Genomic DNA, 24,134 nt, shown 5'->3' on the forward strand with positions numbered 1-24,134 from the left:
GTGCCTTGATTAACCTGGAGCAACTGCCATTTGGTTACCAGGGTCCTAGGGATTTGTTTAGCCTGGGGCTAACATACCTGTTTCTCAGTACTTCACTCTAGCCATCTGGCCTTGCCCCATCACAATAGATATAACTTACTTCAAGGTCCCAGAGACACACACAAAGTTTTCATCTCGAGGCCAAAAGACCAAAAACATCAAGACACTTGATCACAGCCTTGGATAGGTCAAGAGACTACTTACCCTTGATCTTAGCTCATAGAGCCAAGACTTTAAGCCCATAAAAGGACACTAGAGCCACCAAAGTCAGTCAAATATCCGGTTCAGATCAGTTGTTAACATAATGCTGCTATGTGAAATTGTGCAATTTTTTCTGAAAGGTATGCTTGTGTTCTATAAAACTACACATTGCTTGGGCCCAATAGATCACTCAGTGATAGTTCCTCAAAGTTCCACAAATGTAATATGTTTGTCTGTTAACTCTAAAAATCAATAATCATTCAGTGTAATATCACCAATATTTAAATTCAAAGGATAATTTAAGGATAACTTCTTCATTAGTGTCATTTGTATTATATATAAAGCATTTTTTTAAAAGAGCAGAACATACAATGCTGAGCACTGTAATAAAACAGTACGTTCTACCTAAATGCATGCGGTAATAGGTAGTCGTGCTCAATTCTGCAAGTCTAAAAGCCTTCCATAAACTAGTTCAGGTAGCAAAACAATAGAATTTAAGCTTCCTTTGGATTACCTGTAATATTACGTGCACAAATTGCTAAATATCTTGACAGTTTTCTATTAAATATATCACTAATGAATAATTTTTGGGATTTCATGTTTGCATGATAATTCTAATCAATAAAATACAATACTTCAGGTGTCTCTTGCATATAAACCTATTTCTTTAAATATACATTAAGCAACTAAATGAATCTTCATACAGAAATTGAAAGGCAGTAATCAAAGCCAGCTAATACCAACTAGTGACATTGTTATTTAATTATATCTATTATACGTAACACCCCTAAACGAGCATGATGTGGTTTAGCAGTTAAGAAAGGGGACTGGCAGTCAGAAAATCTGGTTTCTGTTCCTGGCTCTACAACCTTAACCAAGTCACTTAACCCAAATATAAAATGAATTATACTTTACTGAGCACATAAGGCATTTTGATGTTTAGTGTGTGCAAAGGATCGGGAAACTTGGATGAAAGGCATCAGTGTGAGCATACAATATTACTTCTATGTACTAACATGAACAAAAACTAGAAGTACTGCAACAAATAGATTGCTTGCAAGGTGGATTAAAAAAAGCACAAAAATTTGGTTTATTTTAATTCGTCTTTTTTTTAGAAGATATATTTCAAATTCAATTTGAAATTATGCTATATAAAGGCCTAAATTTATTAAAATATATTACAATAATTTAAATATCAAAATAGTATTCAAACAGTATATGTTTGCTGCCAGAAAAGTTAAACCATTGAACTAATTGAAGTCATTGGCTATGAATCTAGAACCACGGTTTGAAGTGTTACACCAGCTTTTGACAGACCTAGCCCCTTCTGCAGGTGCAAAGAAAATATTTTCTTCATTTCAGTTTATTAAAGTAGTTCAGTGCACTGATTAATTCATTCAAAGTTCTGAAACCATCTGGAAGCTTAAAAAGCAGAAAACTTGTTTTCCTCTTTTAATCTATCAATAAACACGAAGGGGCAGGACGAGATCTACAAGTTATAAAATCTTGATGGACGTGATAACCAGAAAGAAATCAGTTCAATTAACTACAGATAATACTTTTGTTGTTTAGTAAATCAATTGGTTTTACAGGCAAAAAAATTGATATTTTTTTTCCTTATGTATCCAGCATATTTAAGGCAGCTTTAACAAAAAACAATTTTAAAATTATATTTTTGGGGAATTTTTAATTAAAATGCCAACTTACATCCAAATAGTACCAATAACAATATGACAACCACTTAGTCTTTATATACAGCTTCTCATCTTTTATATCTCAAAACACTTTACAAAAGAGGTCACAGTATTACTATCCCTATCTTATAAATGAGAAAATTAAGGGACACGGAGAAGTGATCTGCCCAGGGTCACACAGCCCAATGGAAGAGCCAGGAATTAAACCCACATCTCCTGAGTCCCAGTTCAGTTCTCTAGCCACCAAGCTATAACACCCTATAATAATGCAGCAAGACAAGTCACTGCTAAAAAAAAAAAAAATCTATACATTTAAAATTTTCATCAGTATTTCTAACAAAATATAAAATTAAAATCTGACTTAATCATAATAGCTACAAACTGCTAAATTCATGTAATCCCATAGAAACATAGAATGAAGGACCCTCGAAGGTCATCTACGTCCCGTCCCCTGCACTCAATAGAGCAGTACTAAAATAATGTCTTGAGACCATCCCTGAAGAGTGGTTGTCTTAAAACCTGCTCTTAAAAAATCTCCAGTGAGGAATGTCACAACTTCCCGGGGCAATTAATTCCAGCTTAACTACCGACATTGGAAGTTTCTATGGCAACTAAACTACCTTCTTGGTGCGCAATTTAAGCCCATGCTTCTGTCCTATCCTCAAGTTAAGGAGAAACAATTTTTCATCTGCTCCTTATAAAAACCTTTTACATACTTGAAAATTGTTATCATATCCCCCTTCCCCGTCATTTCTCTTCCAGAAATAAACAAACCAATTCTTTCAATATTACCTCACAGGTATTTTTTCTAAACCTATAACCAAATTTTTGCTTCTCCTCTAGACTTTCAATTTGTCCACATCCTTCCTGAAATGGATGCCCAGAAATGAAACAGTTAACTCAGCTGAGCCTACTCCAGTGAGCAGAGCAGAAGAATTAACTTTTGTGTCTTGCTTACAACACGCCTCTAAAATACACCAGAATGATGTAGTTTTTGCATCAATTAGTGTTAAACTTGACTCAATATAAGCTGAGATCCACTATGACTCCTCAATCTCCTTCTGCAATACTCCTTCCTAGGCAGTCATTGTTCCATTTGTATTGTGCAACGAATGTCCTCTTAAGGGAGTACTTGCTTTGTCCTTATTGAAATTCATCATTGTTTACCTCATACCATTCTCCATTTGTCAGATCATTTGAAATCTTTAATCCACGCCCTCCAGAGCACTTGCAACCCTCCAGTGCTGGTATCATCCAAACAAACTATACAGGTACTCTCGCGTGGCCATTAAATATTGTGTATCCCCTGGTTAGTCGAAAAGAGTAAACACGAACGTTATACTAAACCAATTGGAATCAACCCTCTAGAAAAAATCATTCGAATACAGCCATGCAAAACAGGATGAAAACTGAATATTTAAACCAAAGTTCACTGCTGCTGATTTAAAAAACCCACCTGCTGATTGCTTGGAGAATCAAATACAGTAAAATAGTACCAAGACTGGAAAAAATCAGTTTCTGTGCACCAGAAGAACAAAGATACGCATATGCGAAAGTCGACTGTTGATACATACCAATCTTCAATTTTTAAACCACTGTCCTTGAAGCCAATTGAAATCGGACTTAAATAAAGAACAAACAACAAACAAGCTCTAAGGTTATATTCATTTCAAAGAAAGGGGCCTACCCTCTGGATAGGTCATCCTTATGGTAGTTTTGTACCAGAACAGATCTGTGACCCTGAACGGTGCATATTTATCTAAAAAAAAAAGCTGAAACAAAACAACAATAATAAACAGTACCATGAATTCATTAAAAATATCACACAAGAGACTAAATACCAAATAACAAGTTAGTGGCTCCACCAAATTTATTGAACATAATACATCAATTAAATTACTCCTCGTGTAACAAGAACAAACCTCAATGGTGGCCTCAAACTTGAAAAGAAGTTTTTTTTTATTTTTTTTTTTTGGTACAAATACTATGGTGTTCATTTTCTTGTGCCTCTATAACCACTAGGGCCTAAGGGGCAAACCAGAAAGCTCCTAATCAAATCACTAACATAATAAAAAGGCTCTTCAATAAAAATTACCCTCTTCAATGACATCTCAGAAATCCCAATGTTCCAGTGGGTTGCACAATTCTAAAACTGACTGAAGACAAGGTGATGAGGTATTATCAAATTATTGGACCAGCTTTGTGTGGCGAAGAGAACATTTTCAAAGCTTAACTAGAAGCTCTCTTTCATCGGGAAATTAACTTCAGCCATGTGTACGTACAAAATTAAATGACCTAACTACATCGGTACGAGACCAAAATTCTATAGTAATCATTGACTTAAGCTTGCCGTGTGTTACCTACCTGTAAAGCAACTAAAGGGCCGTCTGACACTATGGGTTATGGCTACACCCACCACTTACAGCGCGCAACTTTCGCGGCTCAGGGATGGAAAAAACACCCCTGAGCGCTGCAAGATACAGCGCTGTAAAACGCATGTAATCAGGGCGGCAGCGCTGGGAGCGTGGCTCCCAGCGCTGCACGCTACACCCGTAAAGGATGTGGTTTACATGCAGCGCTGGGAGACCTCTCTCCCAGCACTTCCGCTCCGACCACACTCACACTTTGTAGCGCTGCCGCGGCAGCGCTTTGAAATTCCAAGTGTAGCCATACCCTATGTGTCTTTTAGCGACACAGCTGTGCCACTACAGCCGTGCCACTACAGCCATGCCACTAAAAGGTGCACAGTGTAGCTGCTCTTTGTCAGCGGGAGAGAGCTCTCCCGCTGACAAAATAAATCCACTCCCAAGTAGAGGGAGTAGCACTGTCCACACCGGCACTTTTCATCTGTAACACTTTTGTAATTCTCAGGTGTTTGTTTTTTTCACACCCCTTAACGACCAGCTTTACCAATGAAAGTGCAGTGTAGACAAAGCCTTAACATCAGAGTGTCACTGCAAAATGGAACAGATAGTTTAGCATACTAAGTTAACACATATTTCAAGGGACTATTCAAAGCAAAGTGGCCCTTTAAAACCTTTTCTGTCAGGAGGAGGAAAAGGCAGGGAAAGTAGCTGGGAAGAGGGGCTATTAGTGGCTTACAGATGGCTGTAATAAGCCATAAATCCAGTGTCTCTATTCAGTTCATAATTTTTAGTGTCTTGCAAATCTATTGGTGACAAGAAAAATAGTATCTCTACAGGGCTAATGAGGGTAAAAAGCAGTCAAGAACTTACTTTTGTCACTAAAATGAGCAAGCAGTCTATATATTTTACATTCCACTTGTCATCTTTTAATTCCAATGAGTATTTAATATGACCTCTAACAAGTCCATATTATTCTTTGCCCATCTCATCACTCCCAAACCTTTCTCTTTTCTTTTTTTTTTTTTTTTAATTGGAACCTCAGAATTGTTTTTCATTTGAAGACAACAGTGGTTTATTTCATTTTTATTGACTGTTTATTATGCTTCTGTTATACTATGTGTCTTCCAGAGAGTGTCAACGAGACAGGCACATTGAAAATACAGCTATGTATCACAACTCTGAAACAGAATACTTTCTAACACTAAGAGATCCACTTACCCTTTCACCTGGAACACTGAATACTTGAAAAGCAAGATAACTGATCAACTCCCCATGAAAACTAGAAGATGGCACTGGTAATTTCAAGAGCCTACATTAGAATGATCAGACATCTATTTACTTTAGGAATTTATGTAGTATCAACTTCATGTGTACGTTGTGCTTTGTCTGTGACTGCAGTAATTTCCAACTCACTATTATCATTATCCACATTGTGTGGTATCTGATGTCTAGAGCAGTGTTTCTCAACCCACAGGTCGCTACCTAAAAGTGGGTCAAACAAATGTACAAAAGGTTCACAACCGCCCAAGCCATCAGCCCCGCCACCAAGGGCTGAAGTCATGAAGGTCACACAAAAATCACAGAACCAGTGACATCCGTGACCCAGCCTTACCGATTAGCCAATCGAATGAAAGATGGAAAGAGTTATGGGAAAAGAGTGCGGTGTAGAGTTTCAAGTGAAGAGTGTGTATTTTAATCACAAAGTGAGTCTCTAGCTAGTTAAATGGATATATTTTTAAACTGTCCTGTTGCAACGGCAAGTACCAACGATAGTAGGAATTCATCACAACCTGAGAAGAAAAGTAATTGTAGATACGACCCTGCTTACTTAAAGTTTGGGATTTCATTTACCGCAGACCGAAATGGTGAACACAGGCCGAGTGTGCCATCTGCAGTGAACTGTTAACAAATGAAAGACTAAAACCATGAAATTAATGTAGACATTTGGAGACAAAGCACTCTAGCTATAAAGAGAAGTCTCTTGATTTTTTTTAAATGAAAAAACCAAATGGAAAATGTCAAAAAAAATATGAACATGCATTTACTGTCCGTCAGCAAGCACTGCATGCCTCTTACCATGTTGCACACCGCATTGCAAAAAAGCTCACACTGTCACTGAGGAGTTAATTTTACCTTCTGCTATCGACATATGTACTAAATTGTCAGGCGAGTCGGTGGCAAAAAAAATTAAAAGCAATCTCTCTCTCTCTCCAACAATACAATATGGAGAAGAATCTGTGATATAGCTCAGAATACACCAAACCGCAAACAACTGATCGTCTTTCAGTAAGCGACTGTTCGCTTTACAATTAGATGAATCTACAGATGTATCAAACCATGCTATCTTCATGATTTATGTAAGGCATGCATGGAAAAGTGATTTGCAAGAACAGTACTTTTTAAGCGCAGATTTGCCTATTTCTGCTACTACTGCTGATATATTTGTTACACTGGATAATTACTGGGAGTCAGCAGGATTAAGATGGTCGAAGTGTGTTGGTGTTACAACTGATGACGGAAACATTCAGCAGTTGCTCTAAGAATCCTTTTGAAAGCACCCAATGCAACATGGAACTAGTGTTTCCTGTACAGGGAGGCATTAGCAGCTAAAGACAAGGCACCTGAGCTTCACAAAACTCTTAAAAATGCTGTAAGAATAGTGAATTACATCAAACAAAATGTCAAGAATTCATGATGCTTTCACACCTTCAGTACACATGTACACCTGCTTTACCGGCTGCCCCATGGCAAAGTATTGTCTCATGTATATAAACTTAAAAATGAGTTGGCAGCTTTTCTCGAAGAAAAAAATCTCACCTGGTAGAGCACTTCAGTAACAACAAATGGCTTGTTTGTGCTGCATATATGGTAGATATATTCGATCACCTGAATGATTTGAATCTGTCTTTACAGGGCAGAGGACACAATTACTTTGAGCTAACTGACAAAATTGCTGCATTTTAAAAAAACCACCTCTCTCTGTGGAACAAACATGTTTCAAATGATAGGATGGACATGTTTCGTAACGCATATCCAGAAACAAAACTTTTTTTTTTTTAAAGATTCCACTAGCCAGGAAGCACTGAAGAAAATGATCAGTAGTCATTTAACTAAACTGCATACAAGATTCTGCAATTACTTTCCAGACAAACAACTTGAGGGCAAAGAATGGATACAGGATCCATTTGGAGTTGTGTTGGAAAACATGAATCTACCTAAGGAGGAAGAATCTCAGCTGGCCAAGTTATCTTGCTTTCACAGTCTATAGAGAAAATATACTGAAATGAGCATTCCCCAATTTTGCTGCAGTGCTGCTGTTGGAAAATGTCCTGCTCTTGTTTGCCATGCAATTAGTGTCTTTCAGTCTTTGCCTTTCAGTACAACATTGCTGAGCAAAACTGGATTCTCTGCCTCGACTCAACTGAAGAATAAAAGCAGGAATAGACTGGATGTTGAACATAACTTTCAGATTGTGCTGACTAAAATTACACCAAACTTTGATAAACTTGTCAAAGAGAAACAAGCTCAGGTTTCTCATTAACAGTATAATAAATCCTAGTTTCCACTTAATGTGTTCCTGTTAATGTTGATTTCTGCCTTTAACTTTCTGGATACTGAGCTGCATTAAATTATTATTGTTATTGTTGCTGCTACATATAGTGGGTAGTTAAGTATTTTGGAACCAAAATACGTGTTTTCTCTACTTATTGGATTGGGACTGGCCATCAATGTTTACAAATGGATCCTGGTTCAAAAAAGGTTGAGAACCACTGGTCTAGAGCACACTGAAATAATGATATATTCTTGGTCCCTGCAGTCTGAATTTGAGTAACTTTATCTGATTCACCATATTTTAAAATATTGTAAAGACAAAAAATATTAATAAAGTATTTTCAGTTTCATAAACTAAGTAATAAATGGAGTTTGAGACTTCACTTTCCCCTCCCAAAAAGAGAGGCTGTTTGCAAAAAACACAAATGTTAAATTACTTTGTAATGTTAGACAGAAGAGAAATATGCACCTTATAACAATATCAAATTCATTCAGCACATGGCCTAGCTCCAATCCATGAAGTATTCCACCACTTCCTACAACAACACAACGCTTACAGTGTTTTGATTTCAAGTTCTCTGGCAAGTCATGCTCAGGTAAGAGTTTTAAGAGGTTCTGAAGTTTACGAGAGTTCTTGTGAAATCCAAACGGAGGTTTGTATTTAAACACATCTTCATGTCCATATATATCTTCTCTTACAAAGGGAAATATGTTCGCCCTGTACTTTTCAGCAAATAATCTGTTCATCTCCTTCTTCACAAAAGAAGGTCGACATTCTCCTTGCTGTATGAGTTTGGCATATTTTTGTGCTCTCTGAAACAAGACGGTATATAAAATTTAAGTCACACAAGCTTGTACGTTTCAGTATTATAAATATAGCATATCCTGTCTGAAGCAACCTCCCAGGAGGCAATAGACATCCATAAATTAGCAGGTGTAGGTTTTAGAAAGATAAACAAAGCTGAACCACCAACTGTGGGAAATTTAAAACTAGTCAGTTAAAACAAGAACCTACCTGTTTGTGGCGCTATCATGACTGCAGATTTCAGAGTATAACTTTTACATCCTTCAGGTGGAAGATTTCTTTAGGAGTAAGTTAGAGTGCAGGTGCAGTCAGAAAAATTACTATGTAAAATGGTACCTTTTTACAAAGCTTGTCTGCTTCCTGCACATTTTCAAGCAATAGCTGGTTATTTTTGTTCATGGCCAATACAGCTACGGGAAAGGAAGACTGTCATCCATCAGTAACAAATTTGTCAACTAAATTTTGATTGCAGAAACTGAACTACCAGAGACGTGTGAACTGGAAAGAAAATCTCTGTCACATTCAAGACAAGACTTGCAGCATTTTGACTTGTGAACTGATTTTAATCTAGATTTTTATGGTCATTTAAAAAATCCCACTATAACCATGCTTAAAATGTTAACCCAGAAGTGGAGGGTCACAAGTTCTCCTTAAAATGAAGATGAAGTACCAATATAAAAACCTACAGTACTAGCTTTCAGCTGAATCTTCCCTTGCCAAATAAATGATAATTAGGATCTTGTTTCAAAGAGACTTCTGCAAATTTTTAGAGAGTAGAACCTACAAATTGTGGTCTGGCACAAGGAGGAAGCTTTAGTATAGTTTAAAGGCAAAGATGTCATTTTACCACCACTCAACAAATTAGAGGATTTATCATAAAAACAAGAACAAAATGGAAAGATGGGAGGAACAGAGGCATTTAGAAAACAAAGAGATGTTTATGTGATATATATGGGAGAGTCAAAAATGCAAGCCTGATGTTAAGATTATAGAAAAAGGGGAACAAAGGAGAATGGGAAAAGGGGACAGGTTTGTTTTTTTTTAATTGCAATTAAAAAAAAACTCCACAGATGTGCAGAACAGACCCTACCGGTACCAAAAATGTTTAAAAGGGCCTAGGTGTTTTAGAAGTCTAAGCAGATATTTAGAATATCAAATTTTTCCTTCTTTCCCAATGCAGGGTGAGAGTTAGCACCTTTGTGTTACAGTGTAATAGCATGCATAATGTTTAGAACAACTCTCAAGCCTTCTCTCTCTCCAGTGTGGCATTACAGAAGCTGGTTTTTAAGTCTGACTAATCATCCCATCCATTCTGCAACTTCCAGTGAGGTCAAAGGCATTCCGTGCATGCAACTGGCAAAATAATCAGGCCACAGAATTCTATGTACATATATAAGTCCTTTTTTTCTTCTTCCAACCTTCCACTGTGTTAATGCAGTCAAACCTTTCCAAACTATGTATCATGTCTGTGATGGCAAATGTTACTCTTTCATAAACCATTGTTTTCTTCCTCCAATTTTATTCCTAAAACTCTATAATTTTCTCTGTGTAAGTCTCACTGCCTACACAAGCATAAGAATTGAAAACCTCAGCCTCTCAGTGCAGGTAATGGAGCATATAGAGAGGTAAATTCATCTGCCTTCATTGTAGGACTTCAACCTACAATTCCATCACTTCAGGTCCTGCAATGAACTTTCCAACTCAACACAATACATCAGTAACATCTGCTAGATACAGATAAAGAATAGCAAACCTTTACATGTTCAGGGTCCACATAGTGCATTTTCTTCATGTCACATTCTTCAGGGCCAAAACTTAACTTGAGGATATAAAGGAAGCATACCACGACTGCAAACAGCATAACACGTCTAAAACGAACAAGAGCCATTGATTACTTCTAGGGCAGTAGGTCATTGCCAATAGTGGAATTATTTCTGAGCTACTCCTTTGTGAAGCTGATAAAATGTGAGCGAGTTCAAAAAAAAAAAAAAAAAGAAGTAAAGAAGCATGTTTAAGTGCAACTCATAGTGAGACACTGCATAGTCCTAATACTGTAAGCCACATTCTTCCTCACCTCATCAAAGCTTTTTGCACTAAAGTGGATCAATACTGTAATATGGAGACTGGTACTCAAGGATGCTTTCGCTCTGTAGTGTGGTTCTGCACTAGTATCGGTTACTTTAAACTAAATGACCTCTATGTGTCCTGCATCAAATCTGACTACATCAACAGGCTTCACTCTGTACATTTTGGGACTACACTAAAGTGCTTTTCGATTTCTTTAAAAAGAATAGTTTTATTTCATTCTTAAAAATTGCCAAAACAAACATTACGCATGTAAAGAGTGCAGCTGCAAACTGGGTTTTCATGATCAAAAATACTTAAAATGTTTTTGGTGCTGAAAACCCAATCTGAAAATTTTAGAGCCTAAAATCCCAAACCACCACTTAGGTGCCGCCAAGTCTATTTTGAGTTACTTGGAAGGCCAGAATGCAGGATTTATAATCCCAAATTTAAAAAGACACCCAGAAACCCAACTTTCCGCCCTATATTAAAAGGCCAGCATTCCTAGAATCATTTTAATCCAGGTTTTCCTCAGTGGTTTGAGCATGTTAAAGAGCTATGTGAATGCTGAGTATTATTACTGGGAACTACTATCTGAACAACATAAGTAATAAGCGCTAGCAGTCAGCTGAGCACTGTTACCTTAGATGGAGTGTTATAATTAGGGCCCTACCAAATTCATAGTCATAAGATTTTAAAAAATCATAAATTTCATGATTTCATCTATTAAAATCTGAAATTTTACTATGTTGTAATTTCAGGGCTCCTGACGAATAAAGGAGTTGTGGGGGGTTGCAAGGTTATTGCGGGGGGGGGGGGGTTGCATAAGCTGCTACCCTTACTTCTGCGCTGCTGCTGGCAGTGGCACTACTTCAGAGTTGGGCAGCTGGAGAGCAGCAGCTGCTGGCTGGGAGCCTAGTCATCGACAGCAGCAGCGCAGAAGTAAGGATGGCATGGCATGGTATTGCCACGGCATGGTATTGCCACCTTTACTTCTGTATTACTGCCTGCAGAGCTGGGCCCTCAGGCAGCAGCTGGCCCTCTCCAGCCACCCAGCTCTGAAGGTAGCAGCACAGAAGTAAGAGTGGCCTGGTATAGTATTGTCCCCCTTACTTCTGCGCTGCTGCTGGCAGGGTGCCACCTTCAGAGCTGGGTGCCTGGCTAACAGCCACCGCTCTCCAGCTGCCCAGATCTGAAGGCAGCAGAGAAGTAAGAGTGGCAATACTGTGACCCCCCCCTTTGCAACTCTCTTTTGGGTCAGGCCCCTCGGTTTGAGAAACGCTGGTCTTCACTGTGGAAATCTGTACAGTATAGGGTAAAAGCATACTAAAGACCAGATCTCACGGGGGGAAATGAGATTTCACCATCTGTGACACATTTTTCATTGCCATGAATTTGGTAGGGCCCTAGTTATTCATTTGAAAGTATTTTAAACAATAGTTTCTGTCCTCTTGTTTCACTACCATCCCTTCCCCACAGACACCAGCTAAAGCAGTACCTTTAATTTGGGACGTAGGAGAGAGTAATTAATAATTGTTACTATTAAACAGTTACTACTTTATGCTCCCCTGTCCCCAGTGCTAGTTCCTATAATAGGAACTACTCCCTAAGAATGTTAACAGACAATGTTTATTAACGTTTATTCCCTTGTTCCGAAAGGGATTAATATAAACTATAAAGAAGAAGAGATGTCTTTTGTACTGCCAACATATGAAGGCATATAATTGTCTGGCCTTTAACCTCACAAAGGATGGGATTAAGTATGAGAGAAAGTTACTTACTATAACTGGAGGTTCTTTGAGATGAGTGGTCCTTTCCTGGATTCCAAAACACAGATGCGCATGTGCGCCATTCGCTGGAGCCGGAACTGTTCATAGTAGTATCTGTTGACCCGCACATGCATCAACTGCGTGGCACATTCGAGGCTTTAAGAGGCTGTGCCAGTCGACATCCCTCCCAGTTCCCTCGTACCAGGAAGCAAATGGAGCCCAGAGCACAGGAAAAAAACAGCTGAATTGGAATTCAGATAGGGACCACACATGTCGAAGAACCTCCAGTTACAGTAAATAACCTTCTCTTCTTCTTCTTCTTCAAGTGATGGACTCTATGTCAGGATTCCAAATGCGGGAGAGTAGCAAGCAGTGGTCAGTATGGAAGCGATTATGAGGGCTCTTGAGAAGACCAAGTCAGTAAGACAGCGTGACCAGCTGCTGCATCCACCACCATCGAGGGGGCAATGGCATACGGAGAGGAAAAGGTGTGGACAGAGGACCAAGTAGCTGCCCAACATATCTATTGCCATGGAACATCTGCAAGGAAAGCCAACAGGGTTGCATACGCCCATATGGAGTGGTCATACTGCAACAGGAGATCCATTTGGAGAGGCACTGGGAAGAAAGGGTGCAACTCTGACAGCGCTCTGTGATGGCGATAAAGAGCCAGGGGCCACTCGGAAGTCACGTGTGTGATGGAGATAAAAGGCTAATGCTCGGCAGACATCAAGGGAATAGAATATGCACTCCATAGGAGAGGCGTGTGGCTTAGGGCAGAAGACAGGAAGGTGTGTACTCTGGTTGAGGTGGAAGGAGGAAGTCACCTTGGGCAGGAACTCAGGGTAAAGATGTAAGGAGACCCTGTCTTTGTGGAAGATGGTAAATGGCAGATCTGCCATCATGGTGGCCAGTTTGCTGACACGTCATGCGGAGGTGATAGCCACCAAGAAGATCACTTTCATGGAAAGATGGGAGAGGGAGCACGTGGTGAGGGGTTCGAAGGGTGGCTTGGTGAGCACAGAGAGAACCAGATTCTGAACCCAAGAAGGGACAAGCCTTTGTACTGGGGGGAAAGCACTGAGAAGGCTGCAGAGGAAGCAGGAGGTTGTCAGATGGGTGAAGATGGAGAAGCCATCCACAGGAGAAAGAAAGGCAGTGAGTGCCTCCAGGTGAATGCAGATGGAGGAGTGAGCAAGGCCTGTTTGGTAGAGATGATGGAGGTAATCCAGAAGGACAGGAATGGAGACAGAGTCTGGAGAGATGTGATGGCGCTGCACCCATGCGGTGAAGCGGTGCCACTTAGCTTGAAAGCAGATTTGAGTGGATCGGTATTGGCTATGAGTGAGGATGTCTTGGACGGGGTCGGCACACGCGAGCCCCATCCAAATACCAGGCGGTGAGGTGCAGAGGGCTAGGACTGGAGTACTGCAACCAGCTGTGCACCTGCATTAGGAGACCCAGGAGGGTCACAAGAGGAATTGGAGGGCAAACTCAGATTGGTGTACCAATACTGGTGAGGTCAGGAGAGAGCTACAAGGATAACTGTCACTCAGTCCTTCCGCACTTTAAGCAGGACCTGGGGAAGGAGCGGAATGGGTGGGAAGGTGTAGTGAGATCCAAGGTCCAGGGAACGAGAAGGGCGTCACCTATGAACCTGGGCCCAGGGCTCAACGGGAGCAGAAGAGGGGAAATATTCCAGTTCTCCAACTTCACAGAGGTCCCAGTGCAGTGTGCTCCACCAACAAAAGATGGATCAGAGAGTGGGGTTGAGGAGTCTGACTCCTTGTTGGCATGGAAGGACCAGTTGAGCCTGTCCACTGGGGAGTTGCTGGTGCCTTGGAGGTGCACAGCATACAAGGTGATTCCATGCTGGAGGTACCAATTCCAAAGACGGATGGCCTCCGTGCAGAGGAAAGGAGACATGGTCCTACTTGTTCATTGATATATACAACCTTCGTCAGATCATCAGACAGGAGCTGAACATGGCAGAAACAGAGGAAGGGCAAGAAGGTCTCACAGGCCAGGTGGACTGCCCCGTAGTTCCAGGACATTGATGTGCATCCGCACAACCTTTGGTGACCGAAGACCCTGAGCGGTGCAGCCGTCAAGGAAGGTGCCCCAGCCAACGACTGAGGCATCTGTGTTGGAGAGTGGTGCTAGCCGTGGGGGACATGAACAGAATGCCTGCTAGAATCAAAGACAGTTTGCACCACCAGGTGAGGGAAGCCAAAACACTGGGAGAGATGATGACCACCTTGGGCAGGCAGTCCAACAGGGGATCATAGATGCAGCAGAGCCAGAGTTGAAGACAACACATATGGAGGTTGGCATATGGTGTGACTGCAGTGGAGGTCACGATATGGCCCAGGAGGGATAGGTACTGACGGAGGCACATTTGCGGACGGCAGTGGAGCATCGCGATAGGAGAAGTGAGGAAAGTAAAGCCATCCATGGGAAGAAAAGTATAGGGTGCAGAGTCCAGGTGTACCCCCATGAGAGTGATCATGCAGGTAGGGATGAGGATCGACTTTTCCTCGTTGAAGTAGATCCCCACACTGCCGAGGATGGCGTGGAGGGTCTGGATAGAAGCAAGAGGTGCCACAAGGAGCCAGTCATCCAGCTAGGAGAAAGAGGGAATGGCCCTGGTGCCGCAAATAAGCCGCCACAACCACAAAGACCTTCGTGAAGGAGCAGAAGGCAGTGGTGATTCTGAAGGGGAGGACATGGAATTCATAATACAAACTCCTCACCCAGAAGTTGAGGAATTCGCGATGAGCAGGGTGGATGTCCATGTGGAAGTATGCATCTTTCACATCAAGATCAGTGAACCAAGCTCCAAGGGAGAAGGAAGGGATAATAAGGGGGAGGGGAGGGACCATCCTGAAACGAAACTTGTGAATAAACTTGTTCAGGGAATGGAGATCCAAAATGGGATGAAGACCACCCCCTTTGCTTCGGGATGAGGAAACAGAGGGAATAAAAACCACGGCCACAGTAGGGCCACAGCACAGGTTCTATGGTGTCCTTTTGGAGGAGGGTGGTTGCTTCCTCACAGAGATGGTCCTGGGAAGGGTCCGGAGAGTTGCCACTGGGCAGATGATTAGGAAGGAAGGGAGAGGAATTCAAAAAGGCAGCCCTGGTGGACGAAATCCAGCACCCAATGGTCAGGGGTGATCCTATCCCAATTGTGAGCAAAGAGGGCAAGACAACTCCCGAAGACTATCTGTGGTGTGGCCAGAGGGATGGAGGAGGGTTCACAGTTCTCGAGGAGAGTCAAAATGGTTGCTTAGATGGATGGCGATGGAAGCAACAGAGGAAGAACATCGAGGTCACTGGGAGCAAGGGTGATGTAGGTCAGGTGGCCACTGAGGGCACGGCTGGTAAGTGGCAAAAGGGAGAGGGCAGAAGGACAAGCATTGCTGTTGGCGGGTCAGAGCCAAAGTAGAAATGCCCAGCGACTGGAAGGTGGCACGAGAGTTCTGGAGGGAACGGAAGGACTCGTCTGTCTTGTCACTAAATAGTTTGACAATCATAAAGGGAAGGTCCTCAAGAGTTGTCTGACCTCCATAGAGAAACTGCTAGACTGGAGCCAAGAGTAGCAACGGAGCACCACTCCAGATGCCAAGGAGTGTGACATAGTGTCGGCGGTGGCATCAACAGCAGTTTGGAGAGCTTCGTTGGTCACGAGTTTTTCCTCATCCAACAGATGCTGAAATTTCTGCTGCTTTTCTGGAAGAAGGAAGTCCTGAATGTCCACCAGCTTGGAATAGGACAAGAAAATCACACTTTGCGAGGACAGTCTGGTAGCTGGCAATGCGGAATTGTAGACCCATGGATGAATATACCTTGCAGCCCAGCAAGTCCAGCGTTTTGGTAAAGCAGTCAGGACACGTGGATTTAAAGTGCTGCTGATGGGTCCACTCCATGACCGTGTGCACTACCAGGGAGTTGGGTGGGTAAAGAGAAAGTTCACATCGTTAGAGGGCACAAAGGAGCAGCGTTCTGTCTGCTTTGACATAGGAGGCTGGCATGTGCCCAACAGCCTGAGCTGGCTGCAAGATGGTGTCATGGATGGGCAAGGTGGTATGGGAAGGCCCCAGGGACTTGAGAATGTCGAGGAAGTGTTCCTGGGAATGATGAACATCCTTCACTGTGAAATTAAATGCAGCAGCTCTGCCGCAGAGCAAGCTCTGGTACTGGGTATGGTCGTCAGGCACCAAGAAGGTGAGTGGAATGTGGGCATCGTCCAGAGATGAAAAGGCACCTGTGGGGACTGAAGGTGCCAACGGTGCAGCTGGATCTGATGAAGTAGATGCATCCAGAGGTTCCTTGTGAAAGGTGGCGGTATGGGCAACAGATAATCAGTGATACAGGCGGTACATCCCATAATCCTGGTAGGGGTCTCAAGCGGGCCAGTAGGGACTGGCATAGGGATTGCAGGCATTGGCGGTGTCCATGGGTAGTGGAACCATGGATCAGCTGAGGGACAACAAGTCTGTCGGTGTGACCAGTGCCGAGAGTCGAGGCTGTAGGACCAGGCAGAAAAGAAGGCTGTATCCAGGACAGAGAACCGCTCTGATTCCGAAGAGGGATCCGGTAGAGGAGGGGCTGTCAGTGAAGGCAGAATTGTCAATGCAAAATGAGGTCCGAGAGGATGGTCAACAACTAGAAGGGGTGCATCCATCACCAGAGCCGGAGGAGAAGGATGGAGTAGGAGGGGCTCGTCCGCTGGAGAGGGGAGAGCTAACGAAAGGCAGCACGAGTTCATCTGACGGCATCAGGGCTGATAAGCATGCCAGAGTGCGCAGGACTGGGTGGGACAGGCCAGAAGGTCCTGGTGGTATTGACGGCGCCGAGGGCAAAGGAGGAGGCCCAGGTGCAGGAACAGAAGACAGAGCCAGTGGCGTACAACAGCATTTGGAGCGGTGCTCTATATAAATCTTCTTAGGAGCAGGAGCATCCACAACTGCTCACGACTTCTCGCCTAACCTAACATGGCGTGGGGAGGTAACACTGCATTTAGAAGCTGTCCCCATCGGGGAGCCGCTCTTATGCTTGTGCTCCTTGTGCACACAGTGGGGTTTCGGCAGGTGTGGCACTGCCGCAGGGGAGGGGCCCAGTGAAGAGCTCACCACTAGTGTCAGGCACTGTTCCAGCAGATCTGGTGGAGCCGTGTCCAGCTATGCACGTGGGTGCACTGACTCCTCCATCAGATATTTGCGGAGCTAAAGTTCATAAGCTGCTTGAGTCCAGGCAATAAGAAACAGTACAAGGCAATAAAGGCAACGAATGTGCTCGTGTCTAACCGAAAAAGAAACGAGGGCGCAAGTCACAGTTCTTGAAGCCGGCTTGTTGGGGCCAGGGAGAAAGAAATCCCTGAAGGGGAGAAGTCCAAAGAAAACTAACTACTAAAAACTCATGGACGACAACTATATACAGCAGACATGAAGAGCAGTTCTCTTAGCGAGAAAGCAGAGTTCCAACTCTGGCCATGCAGCGGTAAGAGGGAACTGGAGTGGTGTCGACCCGCACAGCCTCAGATGTACCATGCAATTGATGCACGATGCACGTGTGGGTCCACAGACACTACTGTGAACATTTCTGGCTCCAGCACCTGGCACCCATGAGCACCCGCGTTTGGAATCTAGATAGGGACCATCACTCAGAGAACAACCTTGACTTGAGCATTAGTTCACATGAAATGGAGCTAATGGAGCACTAAGCCTCAAAGGTGGAGGCACCATCAAGCACTTTTATGCTACTTAACAGCATCCTTTTTTTTGGAAACTCAGTTTATTCAAATGTACCGTAAGTGTATGTCTTGTATTTGCCTTTTATTTTAAAGCTACAGAATCCAGGAGTGTGCTAGATGGTTTACAATTTAAAAAAAAAAATACACAAAGCAGCAAGCAATGCCCCTTCATTAAAGTGCGTACAGTCAAGATTCTGCCAAGATAGAGTAATACACAATAGAGAAGAAGGGATGATAAAAACGAAGGCTACAGTAACGATCACACATTTAGTCAGTTTTGCTTATACGCACACCCAGTGCGTTGCGTTAGGTTTTTTCTTAGACATATGTAGGTCAATCAAAAATTGCACAGCATTTTACACATAAATTCTGCAGAGACATGTTATATCATCACTGCTGCAAAAAAGTTTCAATTCACTTGCTATTGCTTCTGAGAAGGCACAGCCAAGGTGTTTTAGACTGATGGAGTCCTTGCCAATACTCCACTATAAAAAGGACATTTTCCTAAGAACTGATGAATTTTTATTTTTTTTACCCAGAACAGAATAAATAATATTAATTAAGTACTTTCTGACACAGACTATTGTATAACAATAATGTTGCAATGTCAATAGCCTGATTTGTCATGTTAAAAAACAAAAACAAAAACAGTTAGCAAAATGCTATTTGGTCATTGATATCTTAAAAACACTCATATGCTAAAGAATAAAAATATTTTTAAATTGACCATTACAGATGGATATCATTCTTATTCTACTTGATAGTTAATTTTAATAAATTTCTTGTTATTAGGAAATCTGGGTATGGATTTTTGAGTTCAGTTGTTCATTTATTCCCATGGAACAAAGCCAACCATAACAATGTATGGATTTTTATACACAAATAAATATTGTCATTCACTTAGAATAGCATAGATAATTTTTAATAAACTAATGACTGTATATTTGGTTTCTGCATGTCAGAAGTTAATATACAATAAAGCCAAGATTTTCACAAATGAGTGACTAAAGTTTGTATTATTAGCGAAATTTGCTAATCCACACTCTAATAAACCATAAAAACACTGGCAGGTTCTCCATACTTGACAAAGATTTAATGGCCCACATTGTAATGATGTGTCTTAATACAAATATATCTTTATTTTTATATAATTTAGCATTTATACTAATATACTACTAGCTGTGAAGTATTATCAAATTAGAACTAACCACAAGGGACAAACATATTTTGTGCAATATTTTTAAAAGCACAATTGTGTTTAGCAAGTAAATTGACATTCAGTAATATACAATATGTTTCCACTGTACTCTATTTTCATCAAGTACGACACTATGGAAGTGTCTTGGCATGATGGTTTATTGGACACAAAATAAAACTGACATTCCAGGGTTTGCTGCTAAATTCTTATTGGGGGTTGAGGGATGGGGTGAGGGGAAATGGGCTGTGTATATTATATATACACAAACAGAGACAGGGGTTGGCATTCTGAAAAAAAATGACACAGGCACCCAACTTCCAATGTGATTGGGTGCCTAACTCCCTTTGGCAGATGTGACAATCCCATTCCCTAGGCTTTTATATCACACATCACTGAAGTATCTTCAGTGCCTACACCCTGCAGCAAGTTTGATTAAACAGCAATTTAAACCTAATTTATCATGACAGAGACACACTTACTTGAGAGTACCTTTTAAAAAACAGCTTGGTCTTTTCATCTTCATGTGTGACCAGCTTATACCATTGCACAGAGGGCAAGTGATCACTTTTCAACTTTATACAATTATCTTCATCACTCAGCATTGCTGTAAAGAAAAAACACACTTTAAATAAGAATCTTGTTGCTATGCATTCAAAAAGCTTCTGAAGACATCCAATTACTATGAGCAATTAAAGTAGAACGTTTCCTGGAATAGATCCTGGTTTTGTTTACCCTGTTGTCAATGGTGAATTGCCGTTTTAATTTCTGTATTGTTAATAATTACTTCATCCCAATGGGTTGCAATGAATGAATGAATGAATTCATCCCAATCAACTCTCAATTGTACTGCTAGGAAGCAATTCTAAAAATATACAAGTGTTACTATTTACAAAGCATAGATTCCATGCGAGTTTAAATCATAGAAGATGTAAGATTTTGAACTACATGAATTACATTATACAGAAGTTATATAAAGCTATCACAGAACACAATAACTGACTATAGGCTACATGTACACACACACACAAAAACATATATACATACATACATCTATCTATCTACATACAAGCCTTATGTCATCTATTCCAGCAATACATCATGTCTCAGACTGTAAACTGCCCAAGGCAATGATTGTATCTCTGAATTCTATTCAGCATCACATACATCTATGACAACATACAAGAAAGTAATACAATATTTCAAGGAGGGAGCCCCTGTAGAGAGAGGGCAGGTGTGATGTATTAAATTATCAAGTTCCAAAAAGAATGTCTAAACAGAGGGGAAACCGAAGAGTAGGTTTCAATGGATTTATAAGAAAGCAGGGTTATCTAAAATACAGATAAATATTTTAGTTTATCCAAGAGCAGGTTAACAGATAACTTGATCACAGTCTATAGGAACCTATATGGGGAGAATATTTTTGATAGGTAAGGAAATCTAGGAGAAAGGGGCATAAGATCCAAAAACTGAAGGCTGAGGCCTGACAAATTCAGACTAGAAACAAGGTGCACATTTTTAACAATAAAGATAATAGACCATCAGAGCAACTCTGCCACTTGAAGTCTTTAAAATCAAGAATGGATGCCTTTCTAAAGGAACACTATAGTTCAACCAGAAATTACAGGATTGATGCAGAAAGTCAGCCTAGATAGTATAATGGTGCTTTCTGATCTCAAAAATTATTAATAAAAATTGACCTCATCCTCTGGAGTGTATTAGGGTTTTCTCTTTCTTAAAGATAAATTGTGCCTCCTATACAAGTGTAATTTTCCCCATTCTATGTTATTTCTTAAAGATTCTGCTGCTATTTCATTTGGATGTGAAAAACGCTGTGCTGTTTTACTGCACTTACATACTGCAGTTATCATTTTGCAACAAATCTGTATGCTGGCGAACAGCTCAGTCTCCCCTGTTTAGCCAATTTGAGCATTAAGAGACTGAAAATATTTAAAAACTGTCTTCAAGATAATCTTTCTTAATTTGTGGGGTTTTACAAACTGATTTTCCATGGATGAAAATTCTGTTACAGAATCCTGTGCAGTTTCTGATTCTGCCATTGATGTTTTACATTAAGAAATGTATTTACTATCATCGGGCTCTTAAAAAGAAGAGAGAAGCCCCAGGCTGCCAGAACCCCGAGCCACCTACCGCTACCCCACCCCCACTGCCACAGAAGCCCTGGGCGGCCCAAGCTGGCCATCCAACCCGAGCAGCCCCAGCGGGCCCAAGGCTGGGCCTCCCCAGAAGCGCCCGAGTCACCCTAGTTGGTCCGGGGCCACCCCAGATACCCCGAGTCCGGCATCCCACAGCAGCGGCTGCAGCCAGGAAAGGCAGAGCCTTCCCTGGTCTATTATCCCTGCCGACCATGATAACAAATGCTAATAATTATGCCCAGCTCTTATATATAATTTTTCATCAACAAACTTCAGAGCACTTCACATTATTTAATATATTGATCATCACACTACCCCAGTAAGCTGGGGGGGGGTATTATTACCCCCATTTTACAGATGGAGAACTGAGACCCGGAGAAGGTAAATGACTTTCCCAAGATCACATGGAAAATCTGTGGCAGAGCAGAGAATTGAACCTAGGTCTCCCAGATTATAGACTAGCGTCCTAACCACTGGACCATCTTTCCTAACCAAATAGCTTCACACATGGCTCTTGGATCTATTTCACATTTAAACAAAAAAGATTCTCACAACTCAGTGGGAACATAAGAGTACTCAGCAAACTGAAGTACCCTCAGCTAGAAATGTTTGTACTTTGCCTGACTATACTGACTGCACAACAGTGTTTTATTTGTGCCATTTGAAATGGCTGTGAGAGGAGGTAAACAGATTCAGAGCTCTTTCCTCATGTGCTTTGTAAGAATACCAGCCATTTTGAGCACTCTTCTTTGCGCCATTCGCTTTTCAGATGTATTTTCAATAAATCAAAGACCATCAAGTTAAATAATCTGTGACAGAAATAATTTAGCAGTAACTGTTGAGTGGGTAACGCCATCAGAAGCAAAGAAATTATTCCAATCTTTCTTTCAGTTGTGTGACAATTTTCATAGAACTGGAAGGGACCTCAAGAGGTCATCTAGTCCAGTCCCCTGCACTCATGGCAGGATCAAGTATTATCTAGATCATTCCTGACAGATGTTTGTCTAACCTGCTCTTAAATATCTTCAATGATAGAGATTCCACAACCTCCCTAGGCAATTTATTCCAGTCTTTAACCACCCTGACGGTTAGGAAGTTTTTCCTAATGTCCAACCTAAACCTCCCTGGCTGCAATTTAAGCCCATTGCTTCTTGTCCTATCCTCAGAGGTTAAGAAGAATAATTTCTCTCCCTCCTCCCTTTAACAACCTTTTATGTACTTGAAAACTGTTATGTCCCCTCTCTGTCTTCTCTTTTCCAGACTAAACAAACACCATTTTTTTTCAAATCTTTCTTCACCAGTCATGTTTTCTAGACCTTTTATAAGGTGTTCCTGTAAGCTGCCCTTAGATCATCACTGCAAAGTTTACTAACAATGACCCATATGGAAAAATTGTATCTCAAAAAGGCACTTCAGTAATTAAAACAAAATGCGTCAGTTTTTTTCTGATGGGAAGGTAAATATTTGGATTTGGGATTTCTCCTCCTATTTAGCATCAAATTTCACGATTCTAGTTGAGAACTGGCAAGTCAATTATATTAGTTAAGATCTAAATTGTATTAAATACAGTTTTCTTTCTCAATAATGCATTTGTTTTGTACCATAATGTTAGAGCCAGGTCTGAATTTCACAAGTTCCTTTTCTTTCCCCCAGCCAAGAAGTTTTCTACATTACACCTGAATTATGCAGCAGAATAGCATTGAACAACAGGTGAACTGATAATTATGGAACAATGTTAACCGTTCAGCAGCATTTTTACAATTCTATTATCTAACCCTCCATGACATGGTGGCAAAAGTTACATGTAAGTTTAAACAACTGGTGGCTGGAATGCCAGAATTTTCTAACCCAAGCAGGGCCTAACAGAAATTTGTAATAGAATGGAGTAAACAATTCTAGACTCAACTTCAGGAGTTATAACCTCTTTGGATGGAATTTAACCTCAAATTCATATTTGTGACAGACGTGGAAATGCCATGAAACAATCTAAGAATGGCAAGGATAATACAAAAAAAACAATATAAGCCTATTATCTTTCTACCTTTGTACTCACAACTTGGAAACAGAAGATTAGAAAGCCTGGAGATAGAGAGATCACTCTCAGAGCCGAGAGAGCAACAGAGACACAGAACAAAGGACCCACAGCCAAAACTTCTCTCCCTTGAGATTTGAAAAATCTTGTTTCCTGATTGGTCCTCTGTTCAGGTGTTTTCCCTGTTCTTAACCCTTTACAGGTAAAAGAGACATTAACCCTTAACTATCTGTTTATGACAACTGGGTTAAGACTTTCCTGTATGAATGCACTGACCTAGAGACTGTGGGAAGAACAAACAGGGAAGGCAACACAATGGCTTCCCACATAAGACCATCCAGGCACAAACAGACACTTGGGAAAATTTTGTCTCCAACAAGTTACAAGCCTTGTAGGTATGTCAGCCTGGGGATCCAGAGAACACTAAACAGTGTAACAGACCCTGGCCAGTGGGGTAAAATACTGGTCACTGGTCCTATTGGCATTCCAGCGGGTGGCGTTGGGCG

General features: G+C 41.2%; 1 protein-coding gene across 1 annotated transcript in view; it reads right to left on the minus strand.

The window, feature by feature from the left end:
• The window catches only part of ST3GAL5 (ST3 beta-galactoside alpha-2,3-sialyltransferase 5), a 52,261-nt gene that overhangs the window by 7,605 nt on the left and 20,522 nt on the right, over nt 1–24,134 (minus strand). Inside the window, exons 2-6 of the mRNA XM_075066203.1 lie at nt 19,933–20,047; nt 10,411–10,525; nt 8,208–8,665; nt 7,672–7,779; nt 7,118–7,205 (exon numbers count right to left, since the gene is read on the minus strand). Coding sequence (XP_074922304.1) covers nt 7,118–7,205; nt 7,672–7,779; nt 8,208–8,665; nt 10,411–10,525; nt 19,933–20,047 — 884 coding nt within the window. The remainder of the gene's footprint in view (nt 1–7,117; nt 7,206–7,671; nt 7,780–8,207; nt 8,666–10,410; nt 10,526–19,932; nt 20,048–24,134) is intronic.

Source organism: Chelonoidis abingdonii, chromosome 5 (assembly GCF_003597395.2).
Source record: "Chelonoidis abingdonii isolate Lonesome George chromosome 5, CheloAbing_2.0, whole genome shotgun sequence".
Taxonomy (NCBI): domain Eukaryota; kingdom Metazoa; phylum Chordata; order Testudines; family Testudinidae; genus Chelonoidis; species Chelonoidis abingdonii.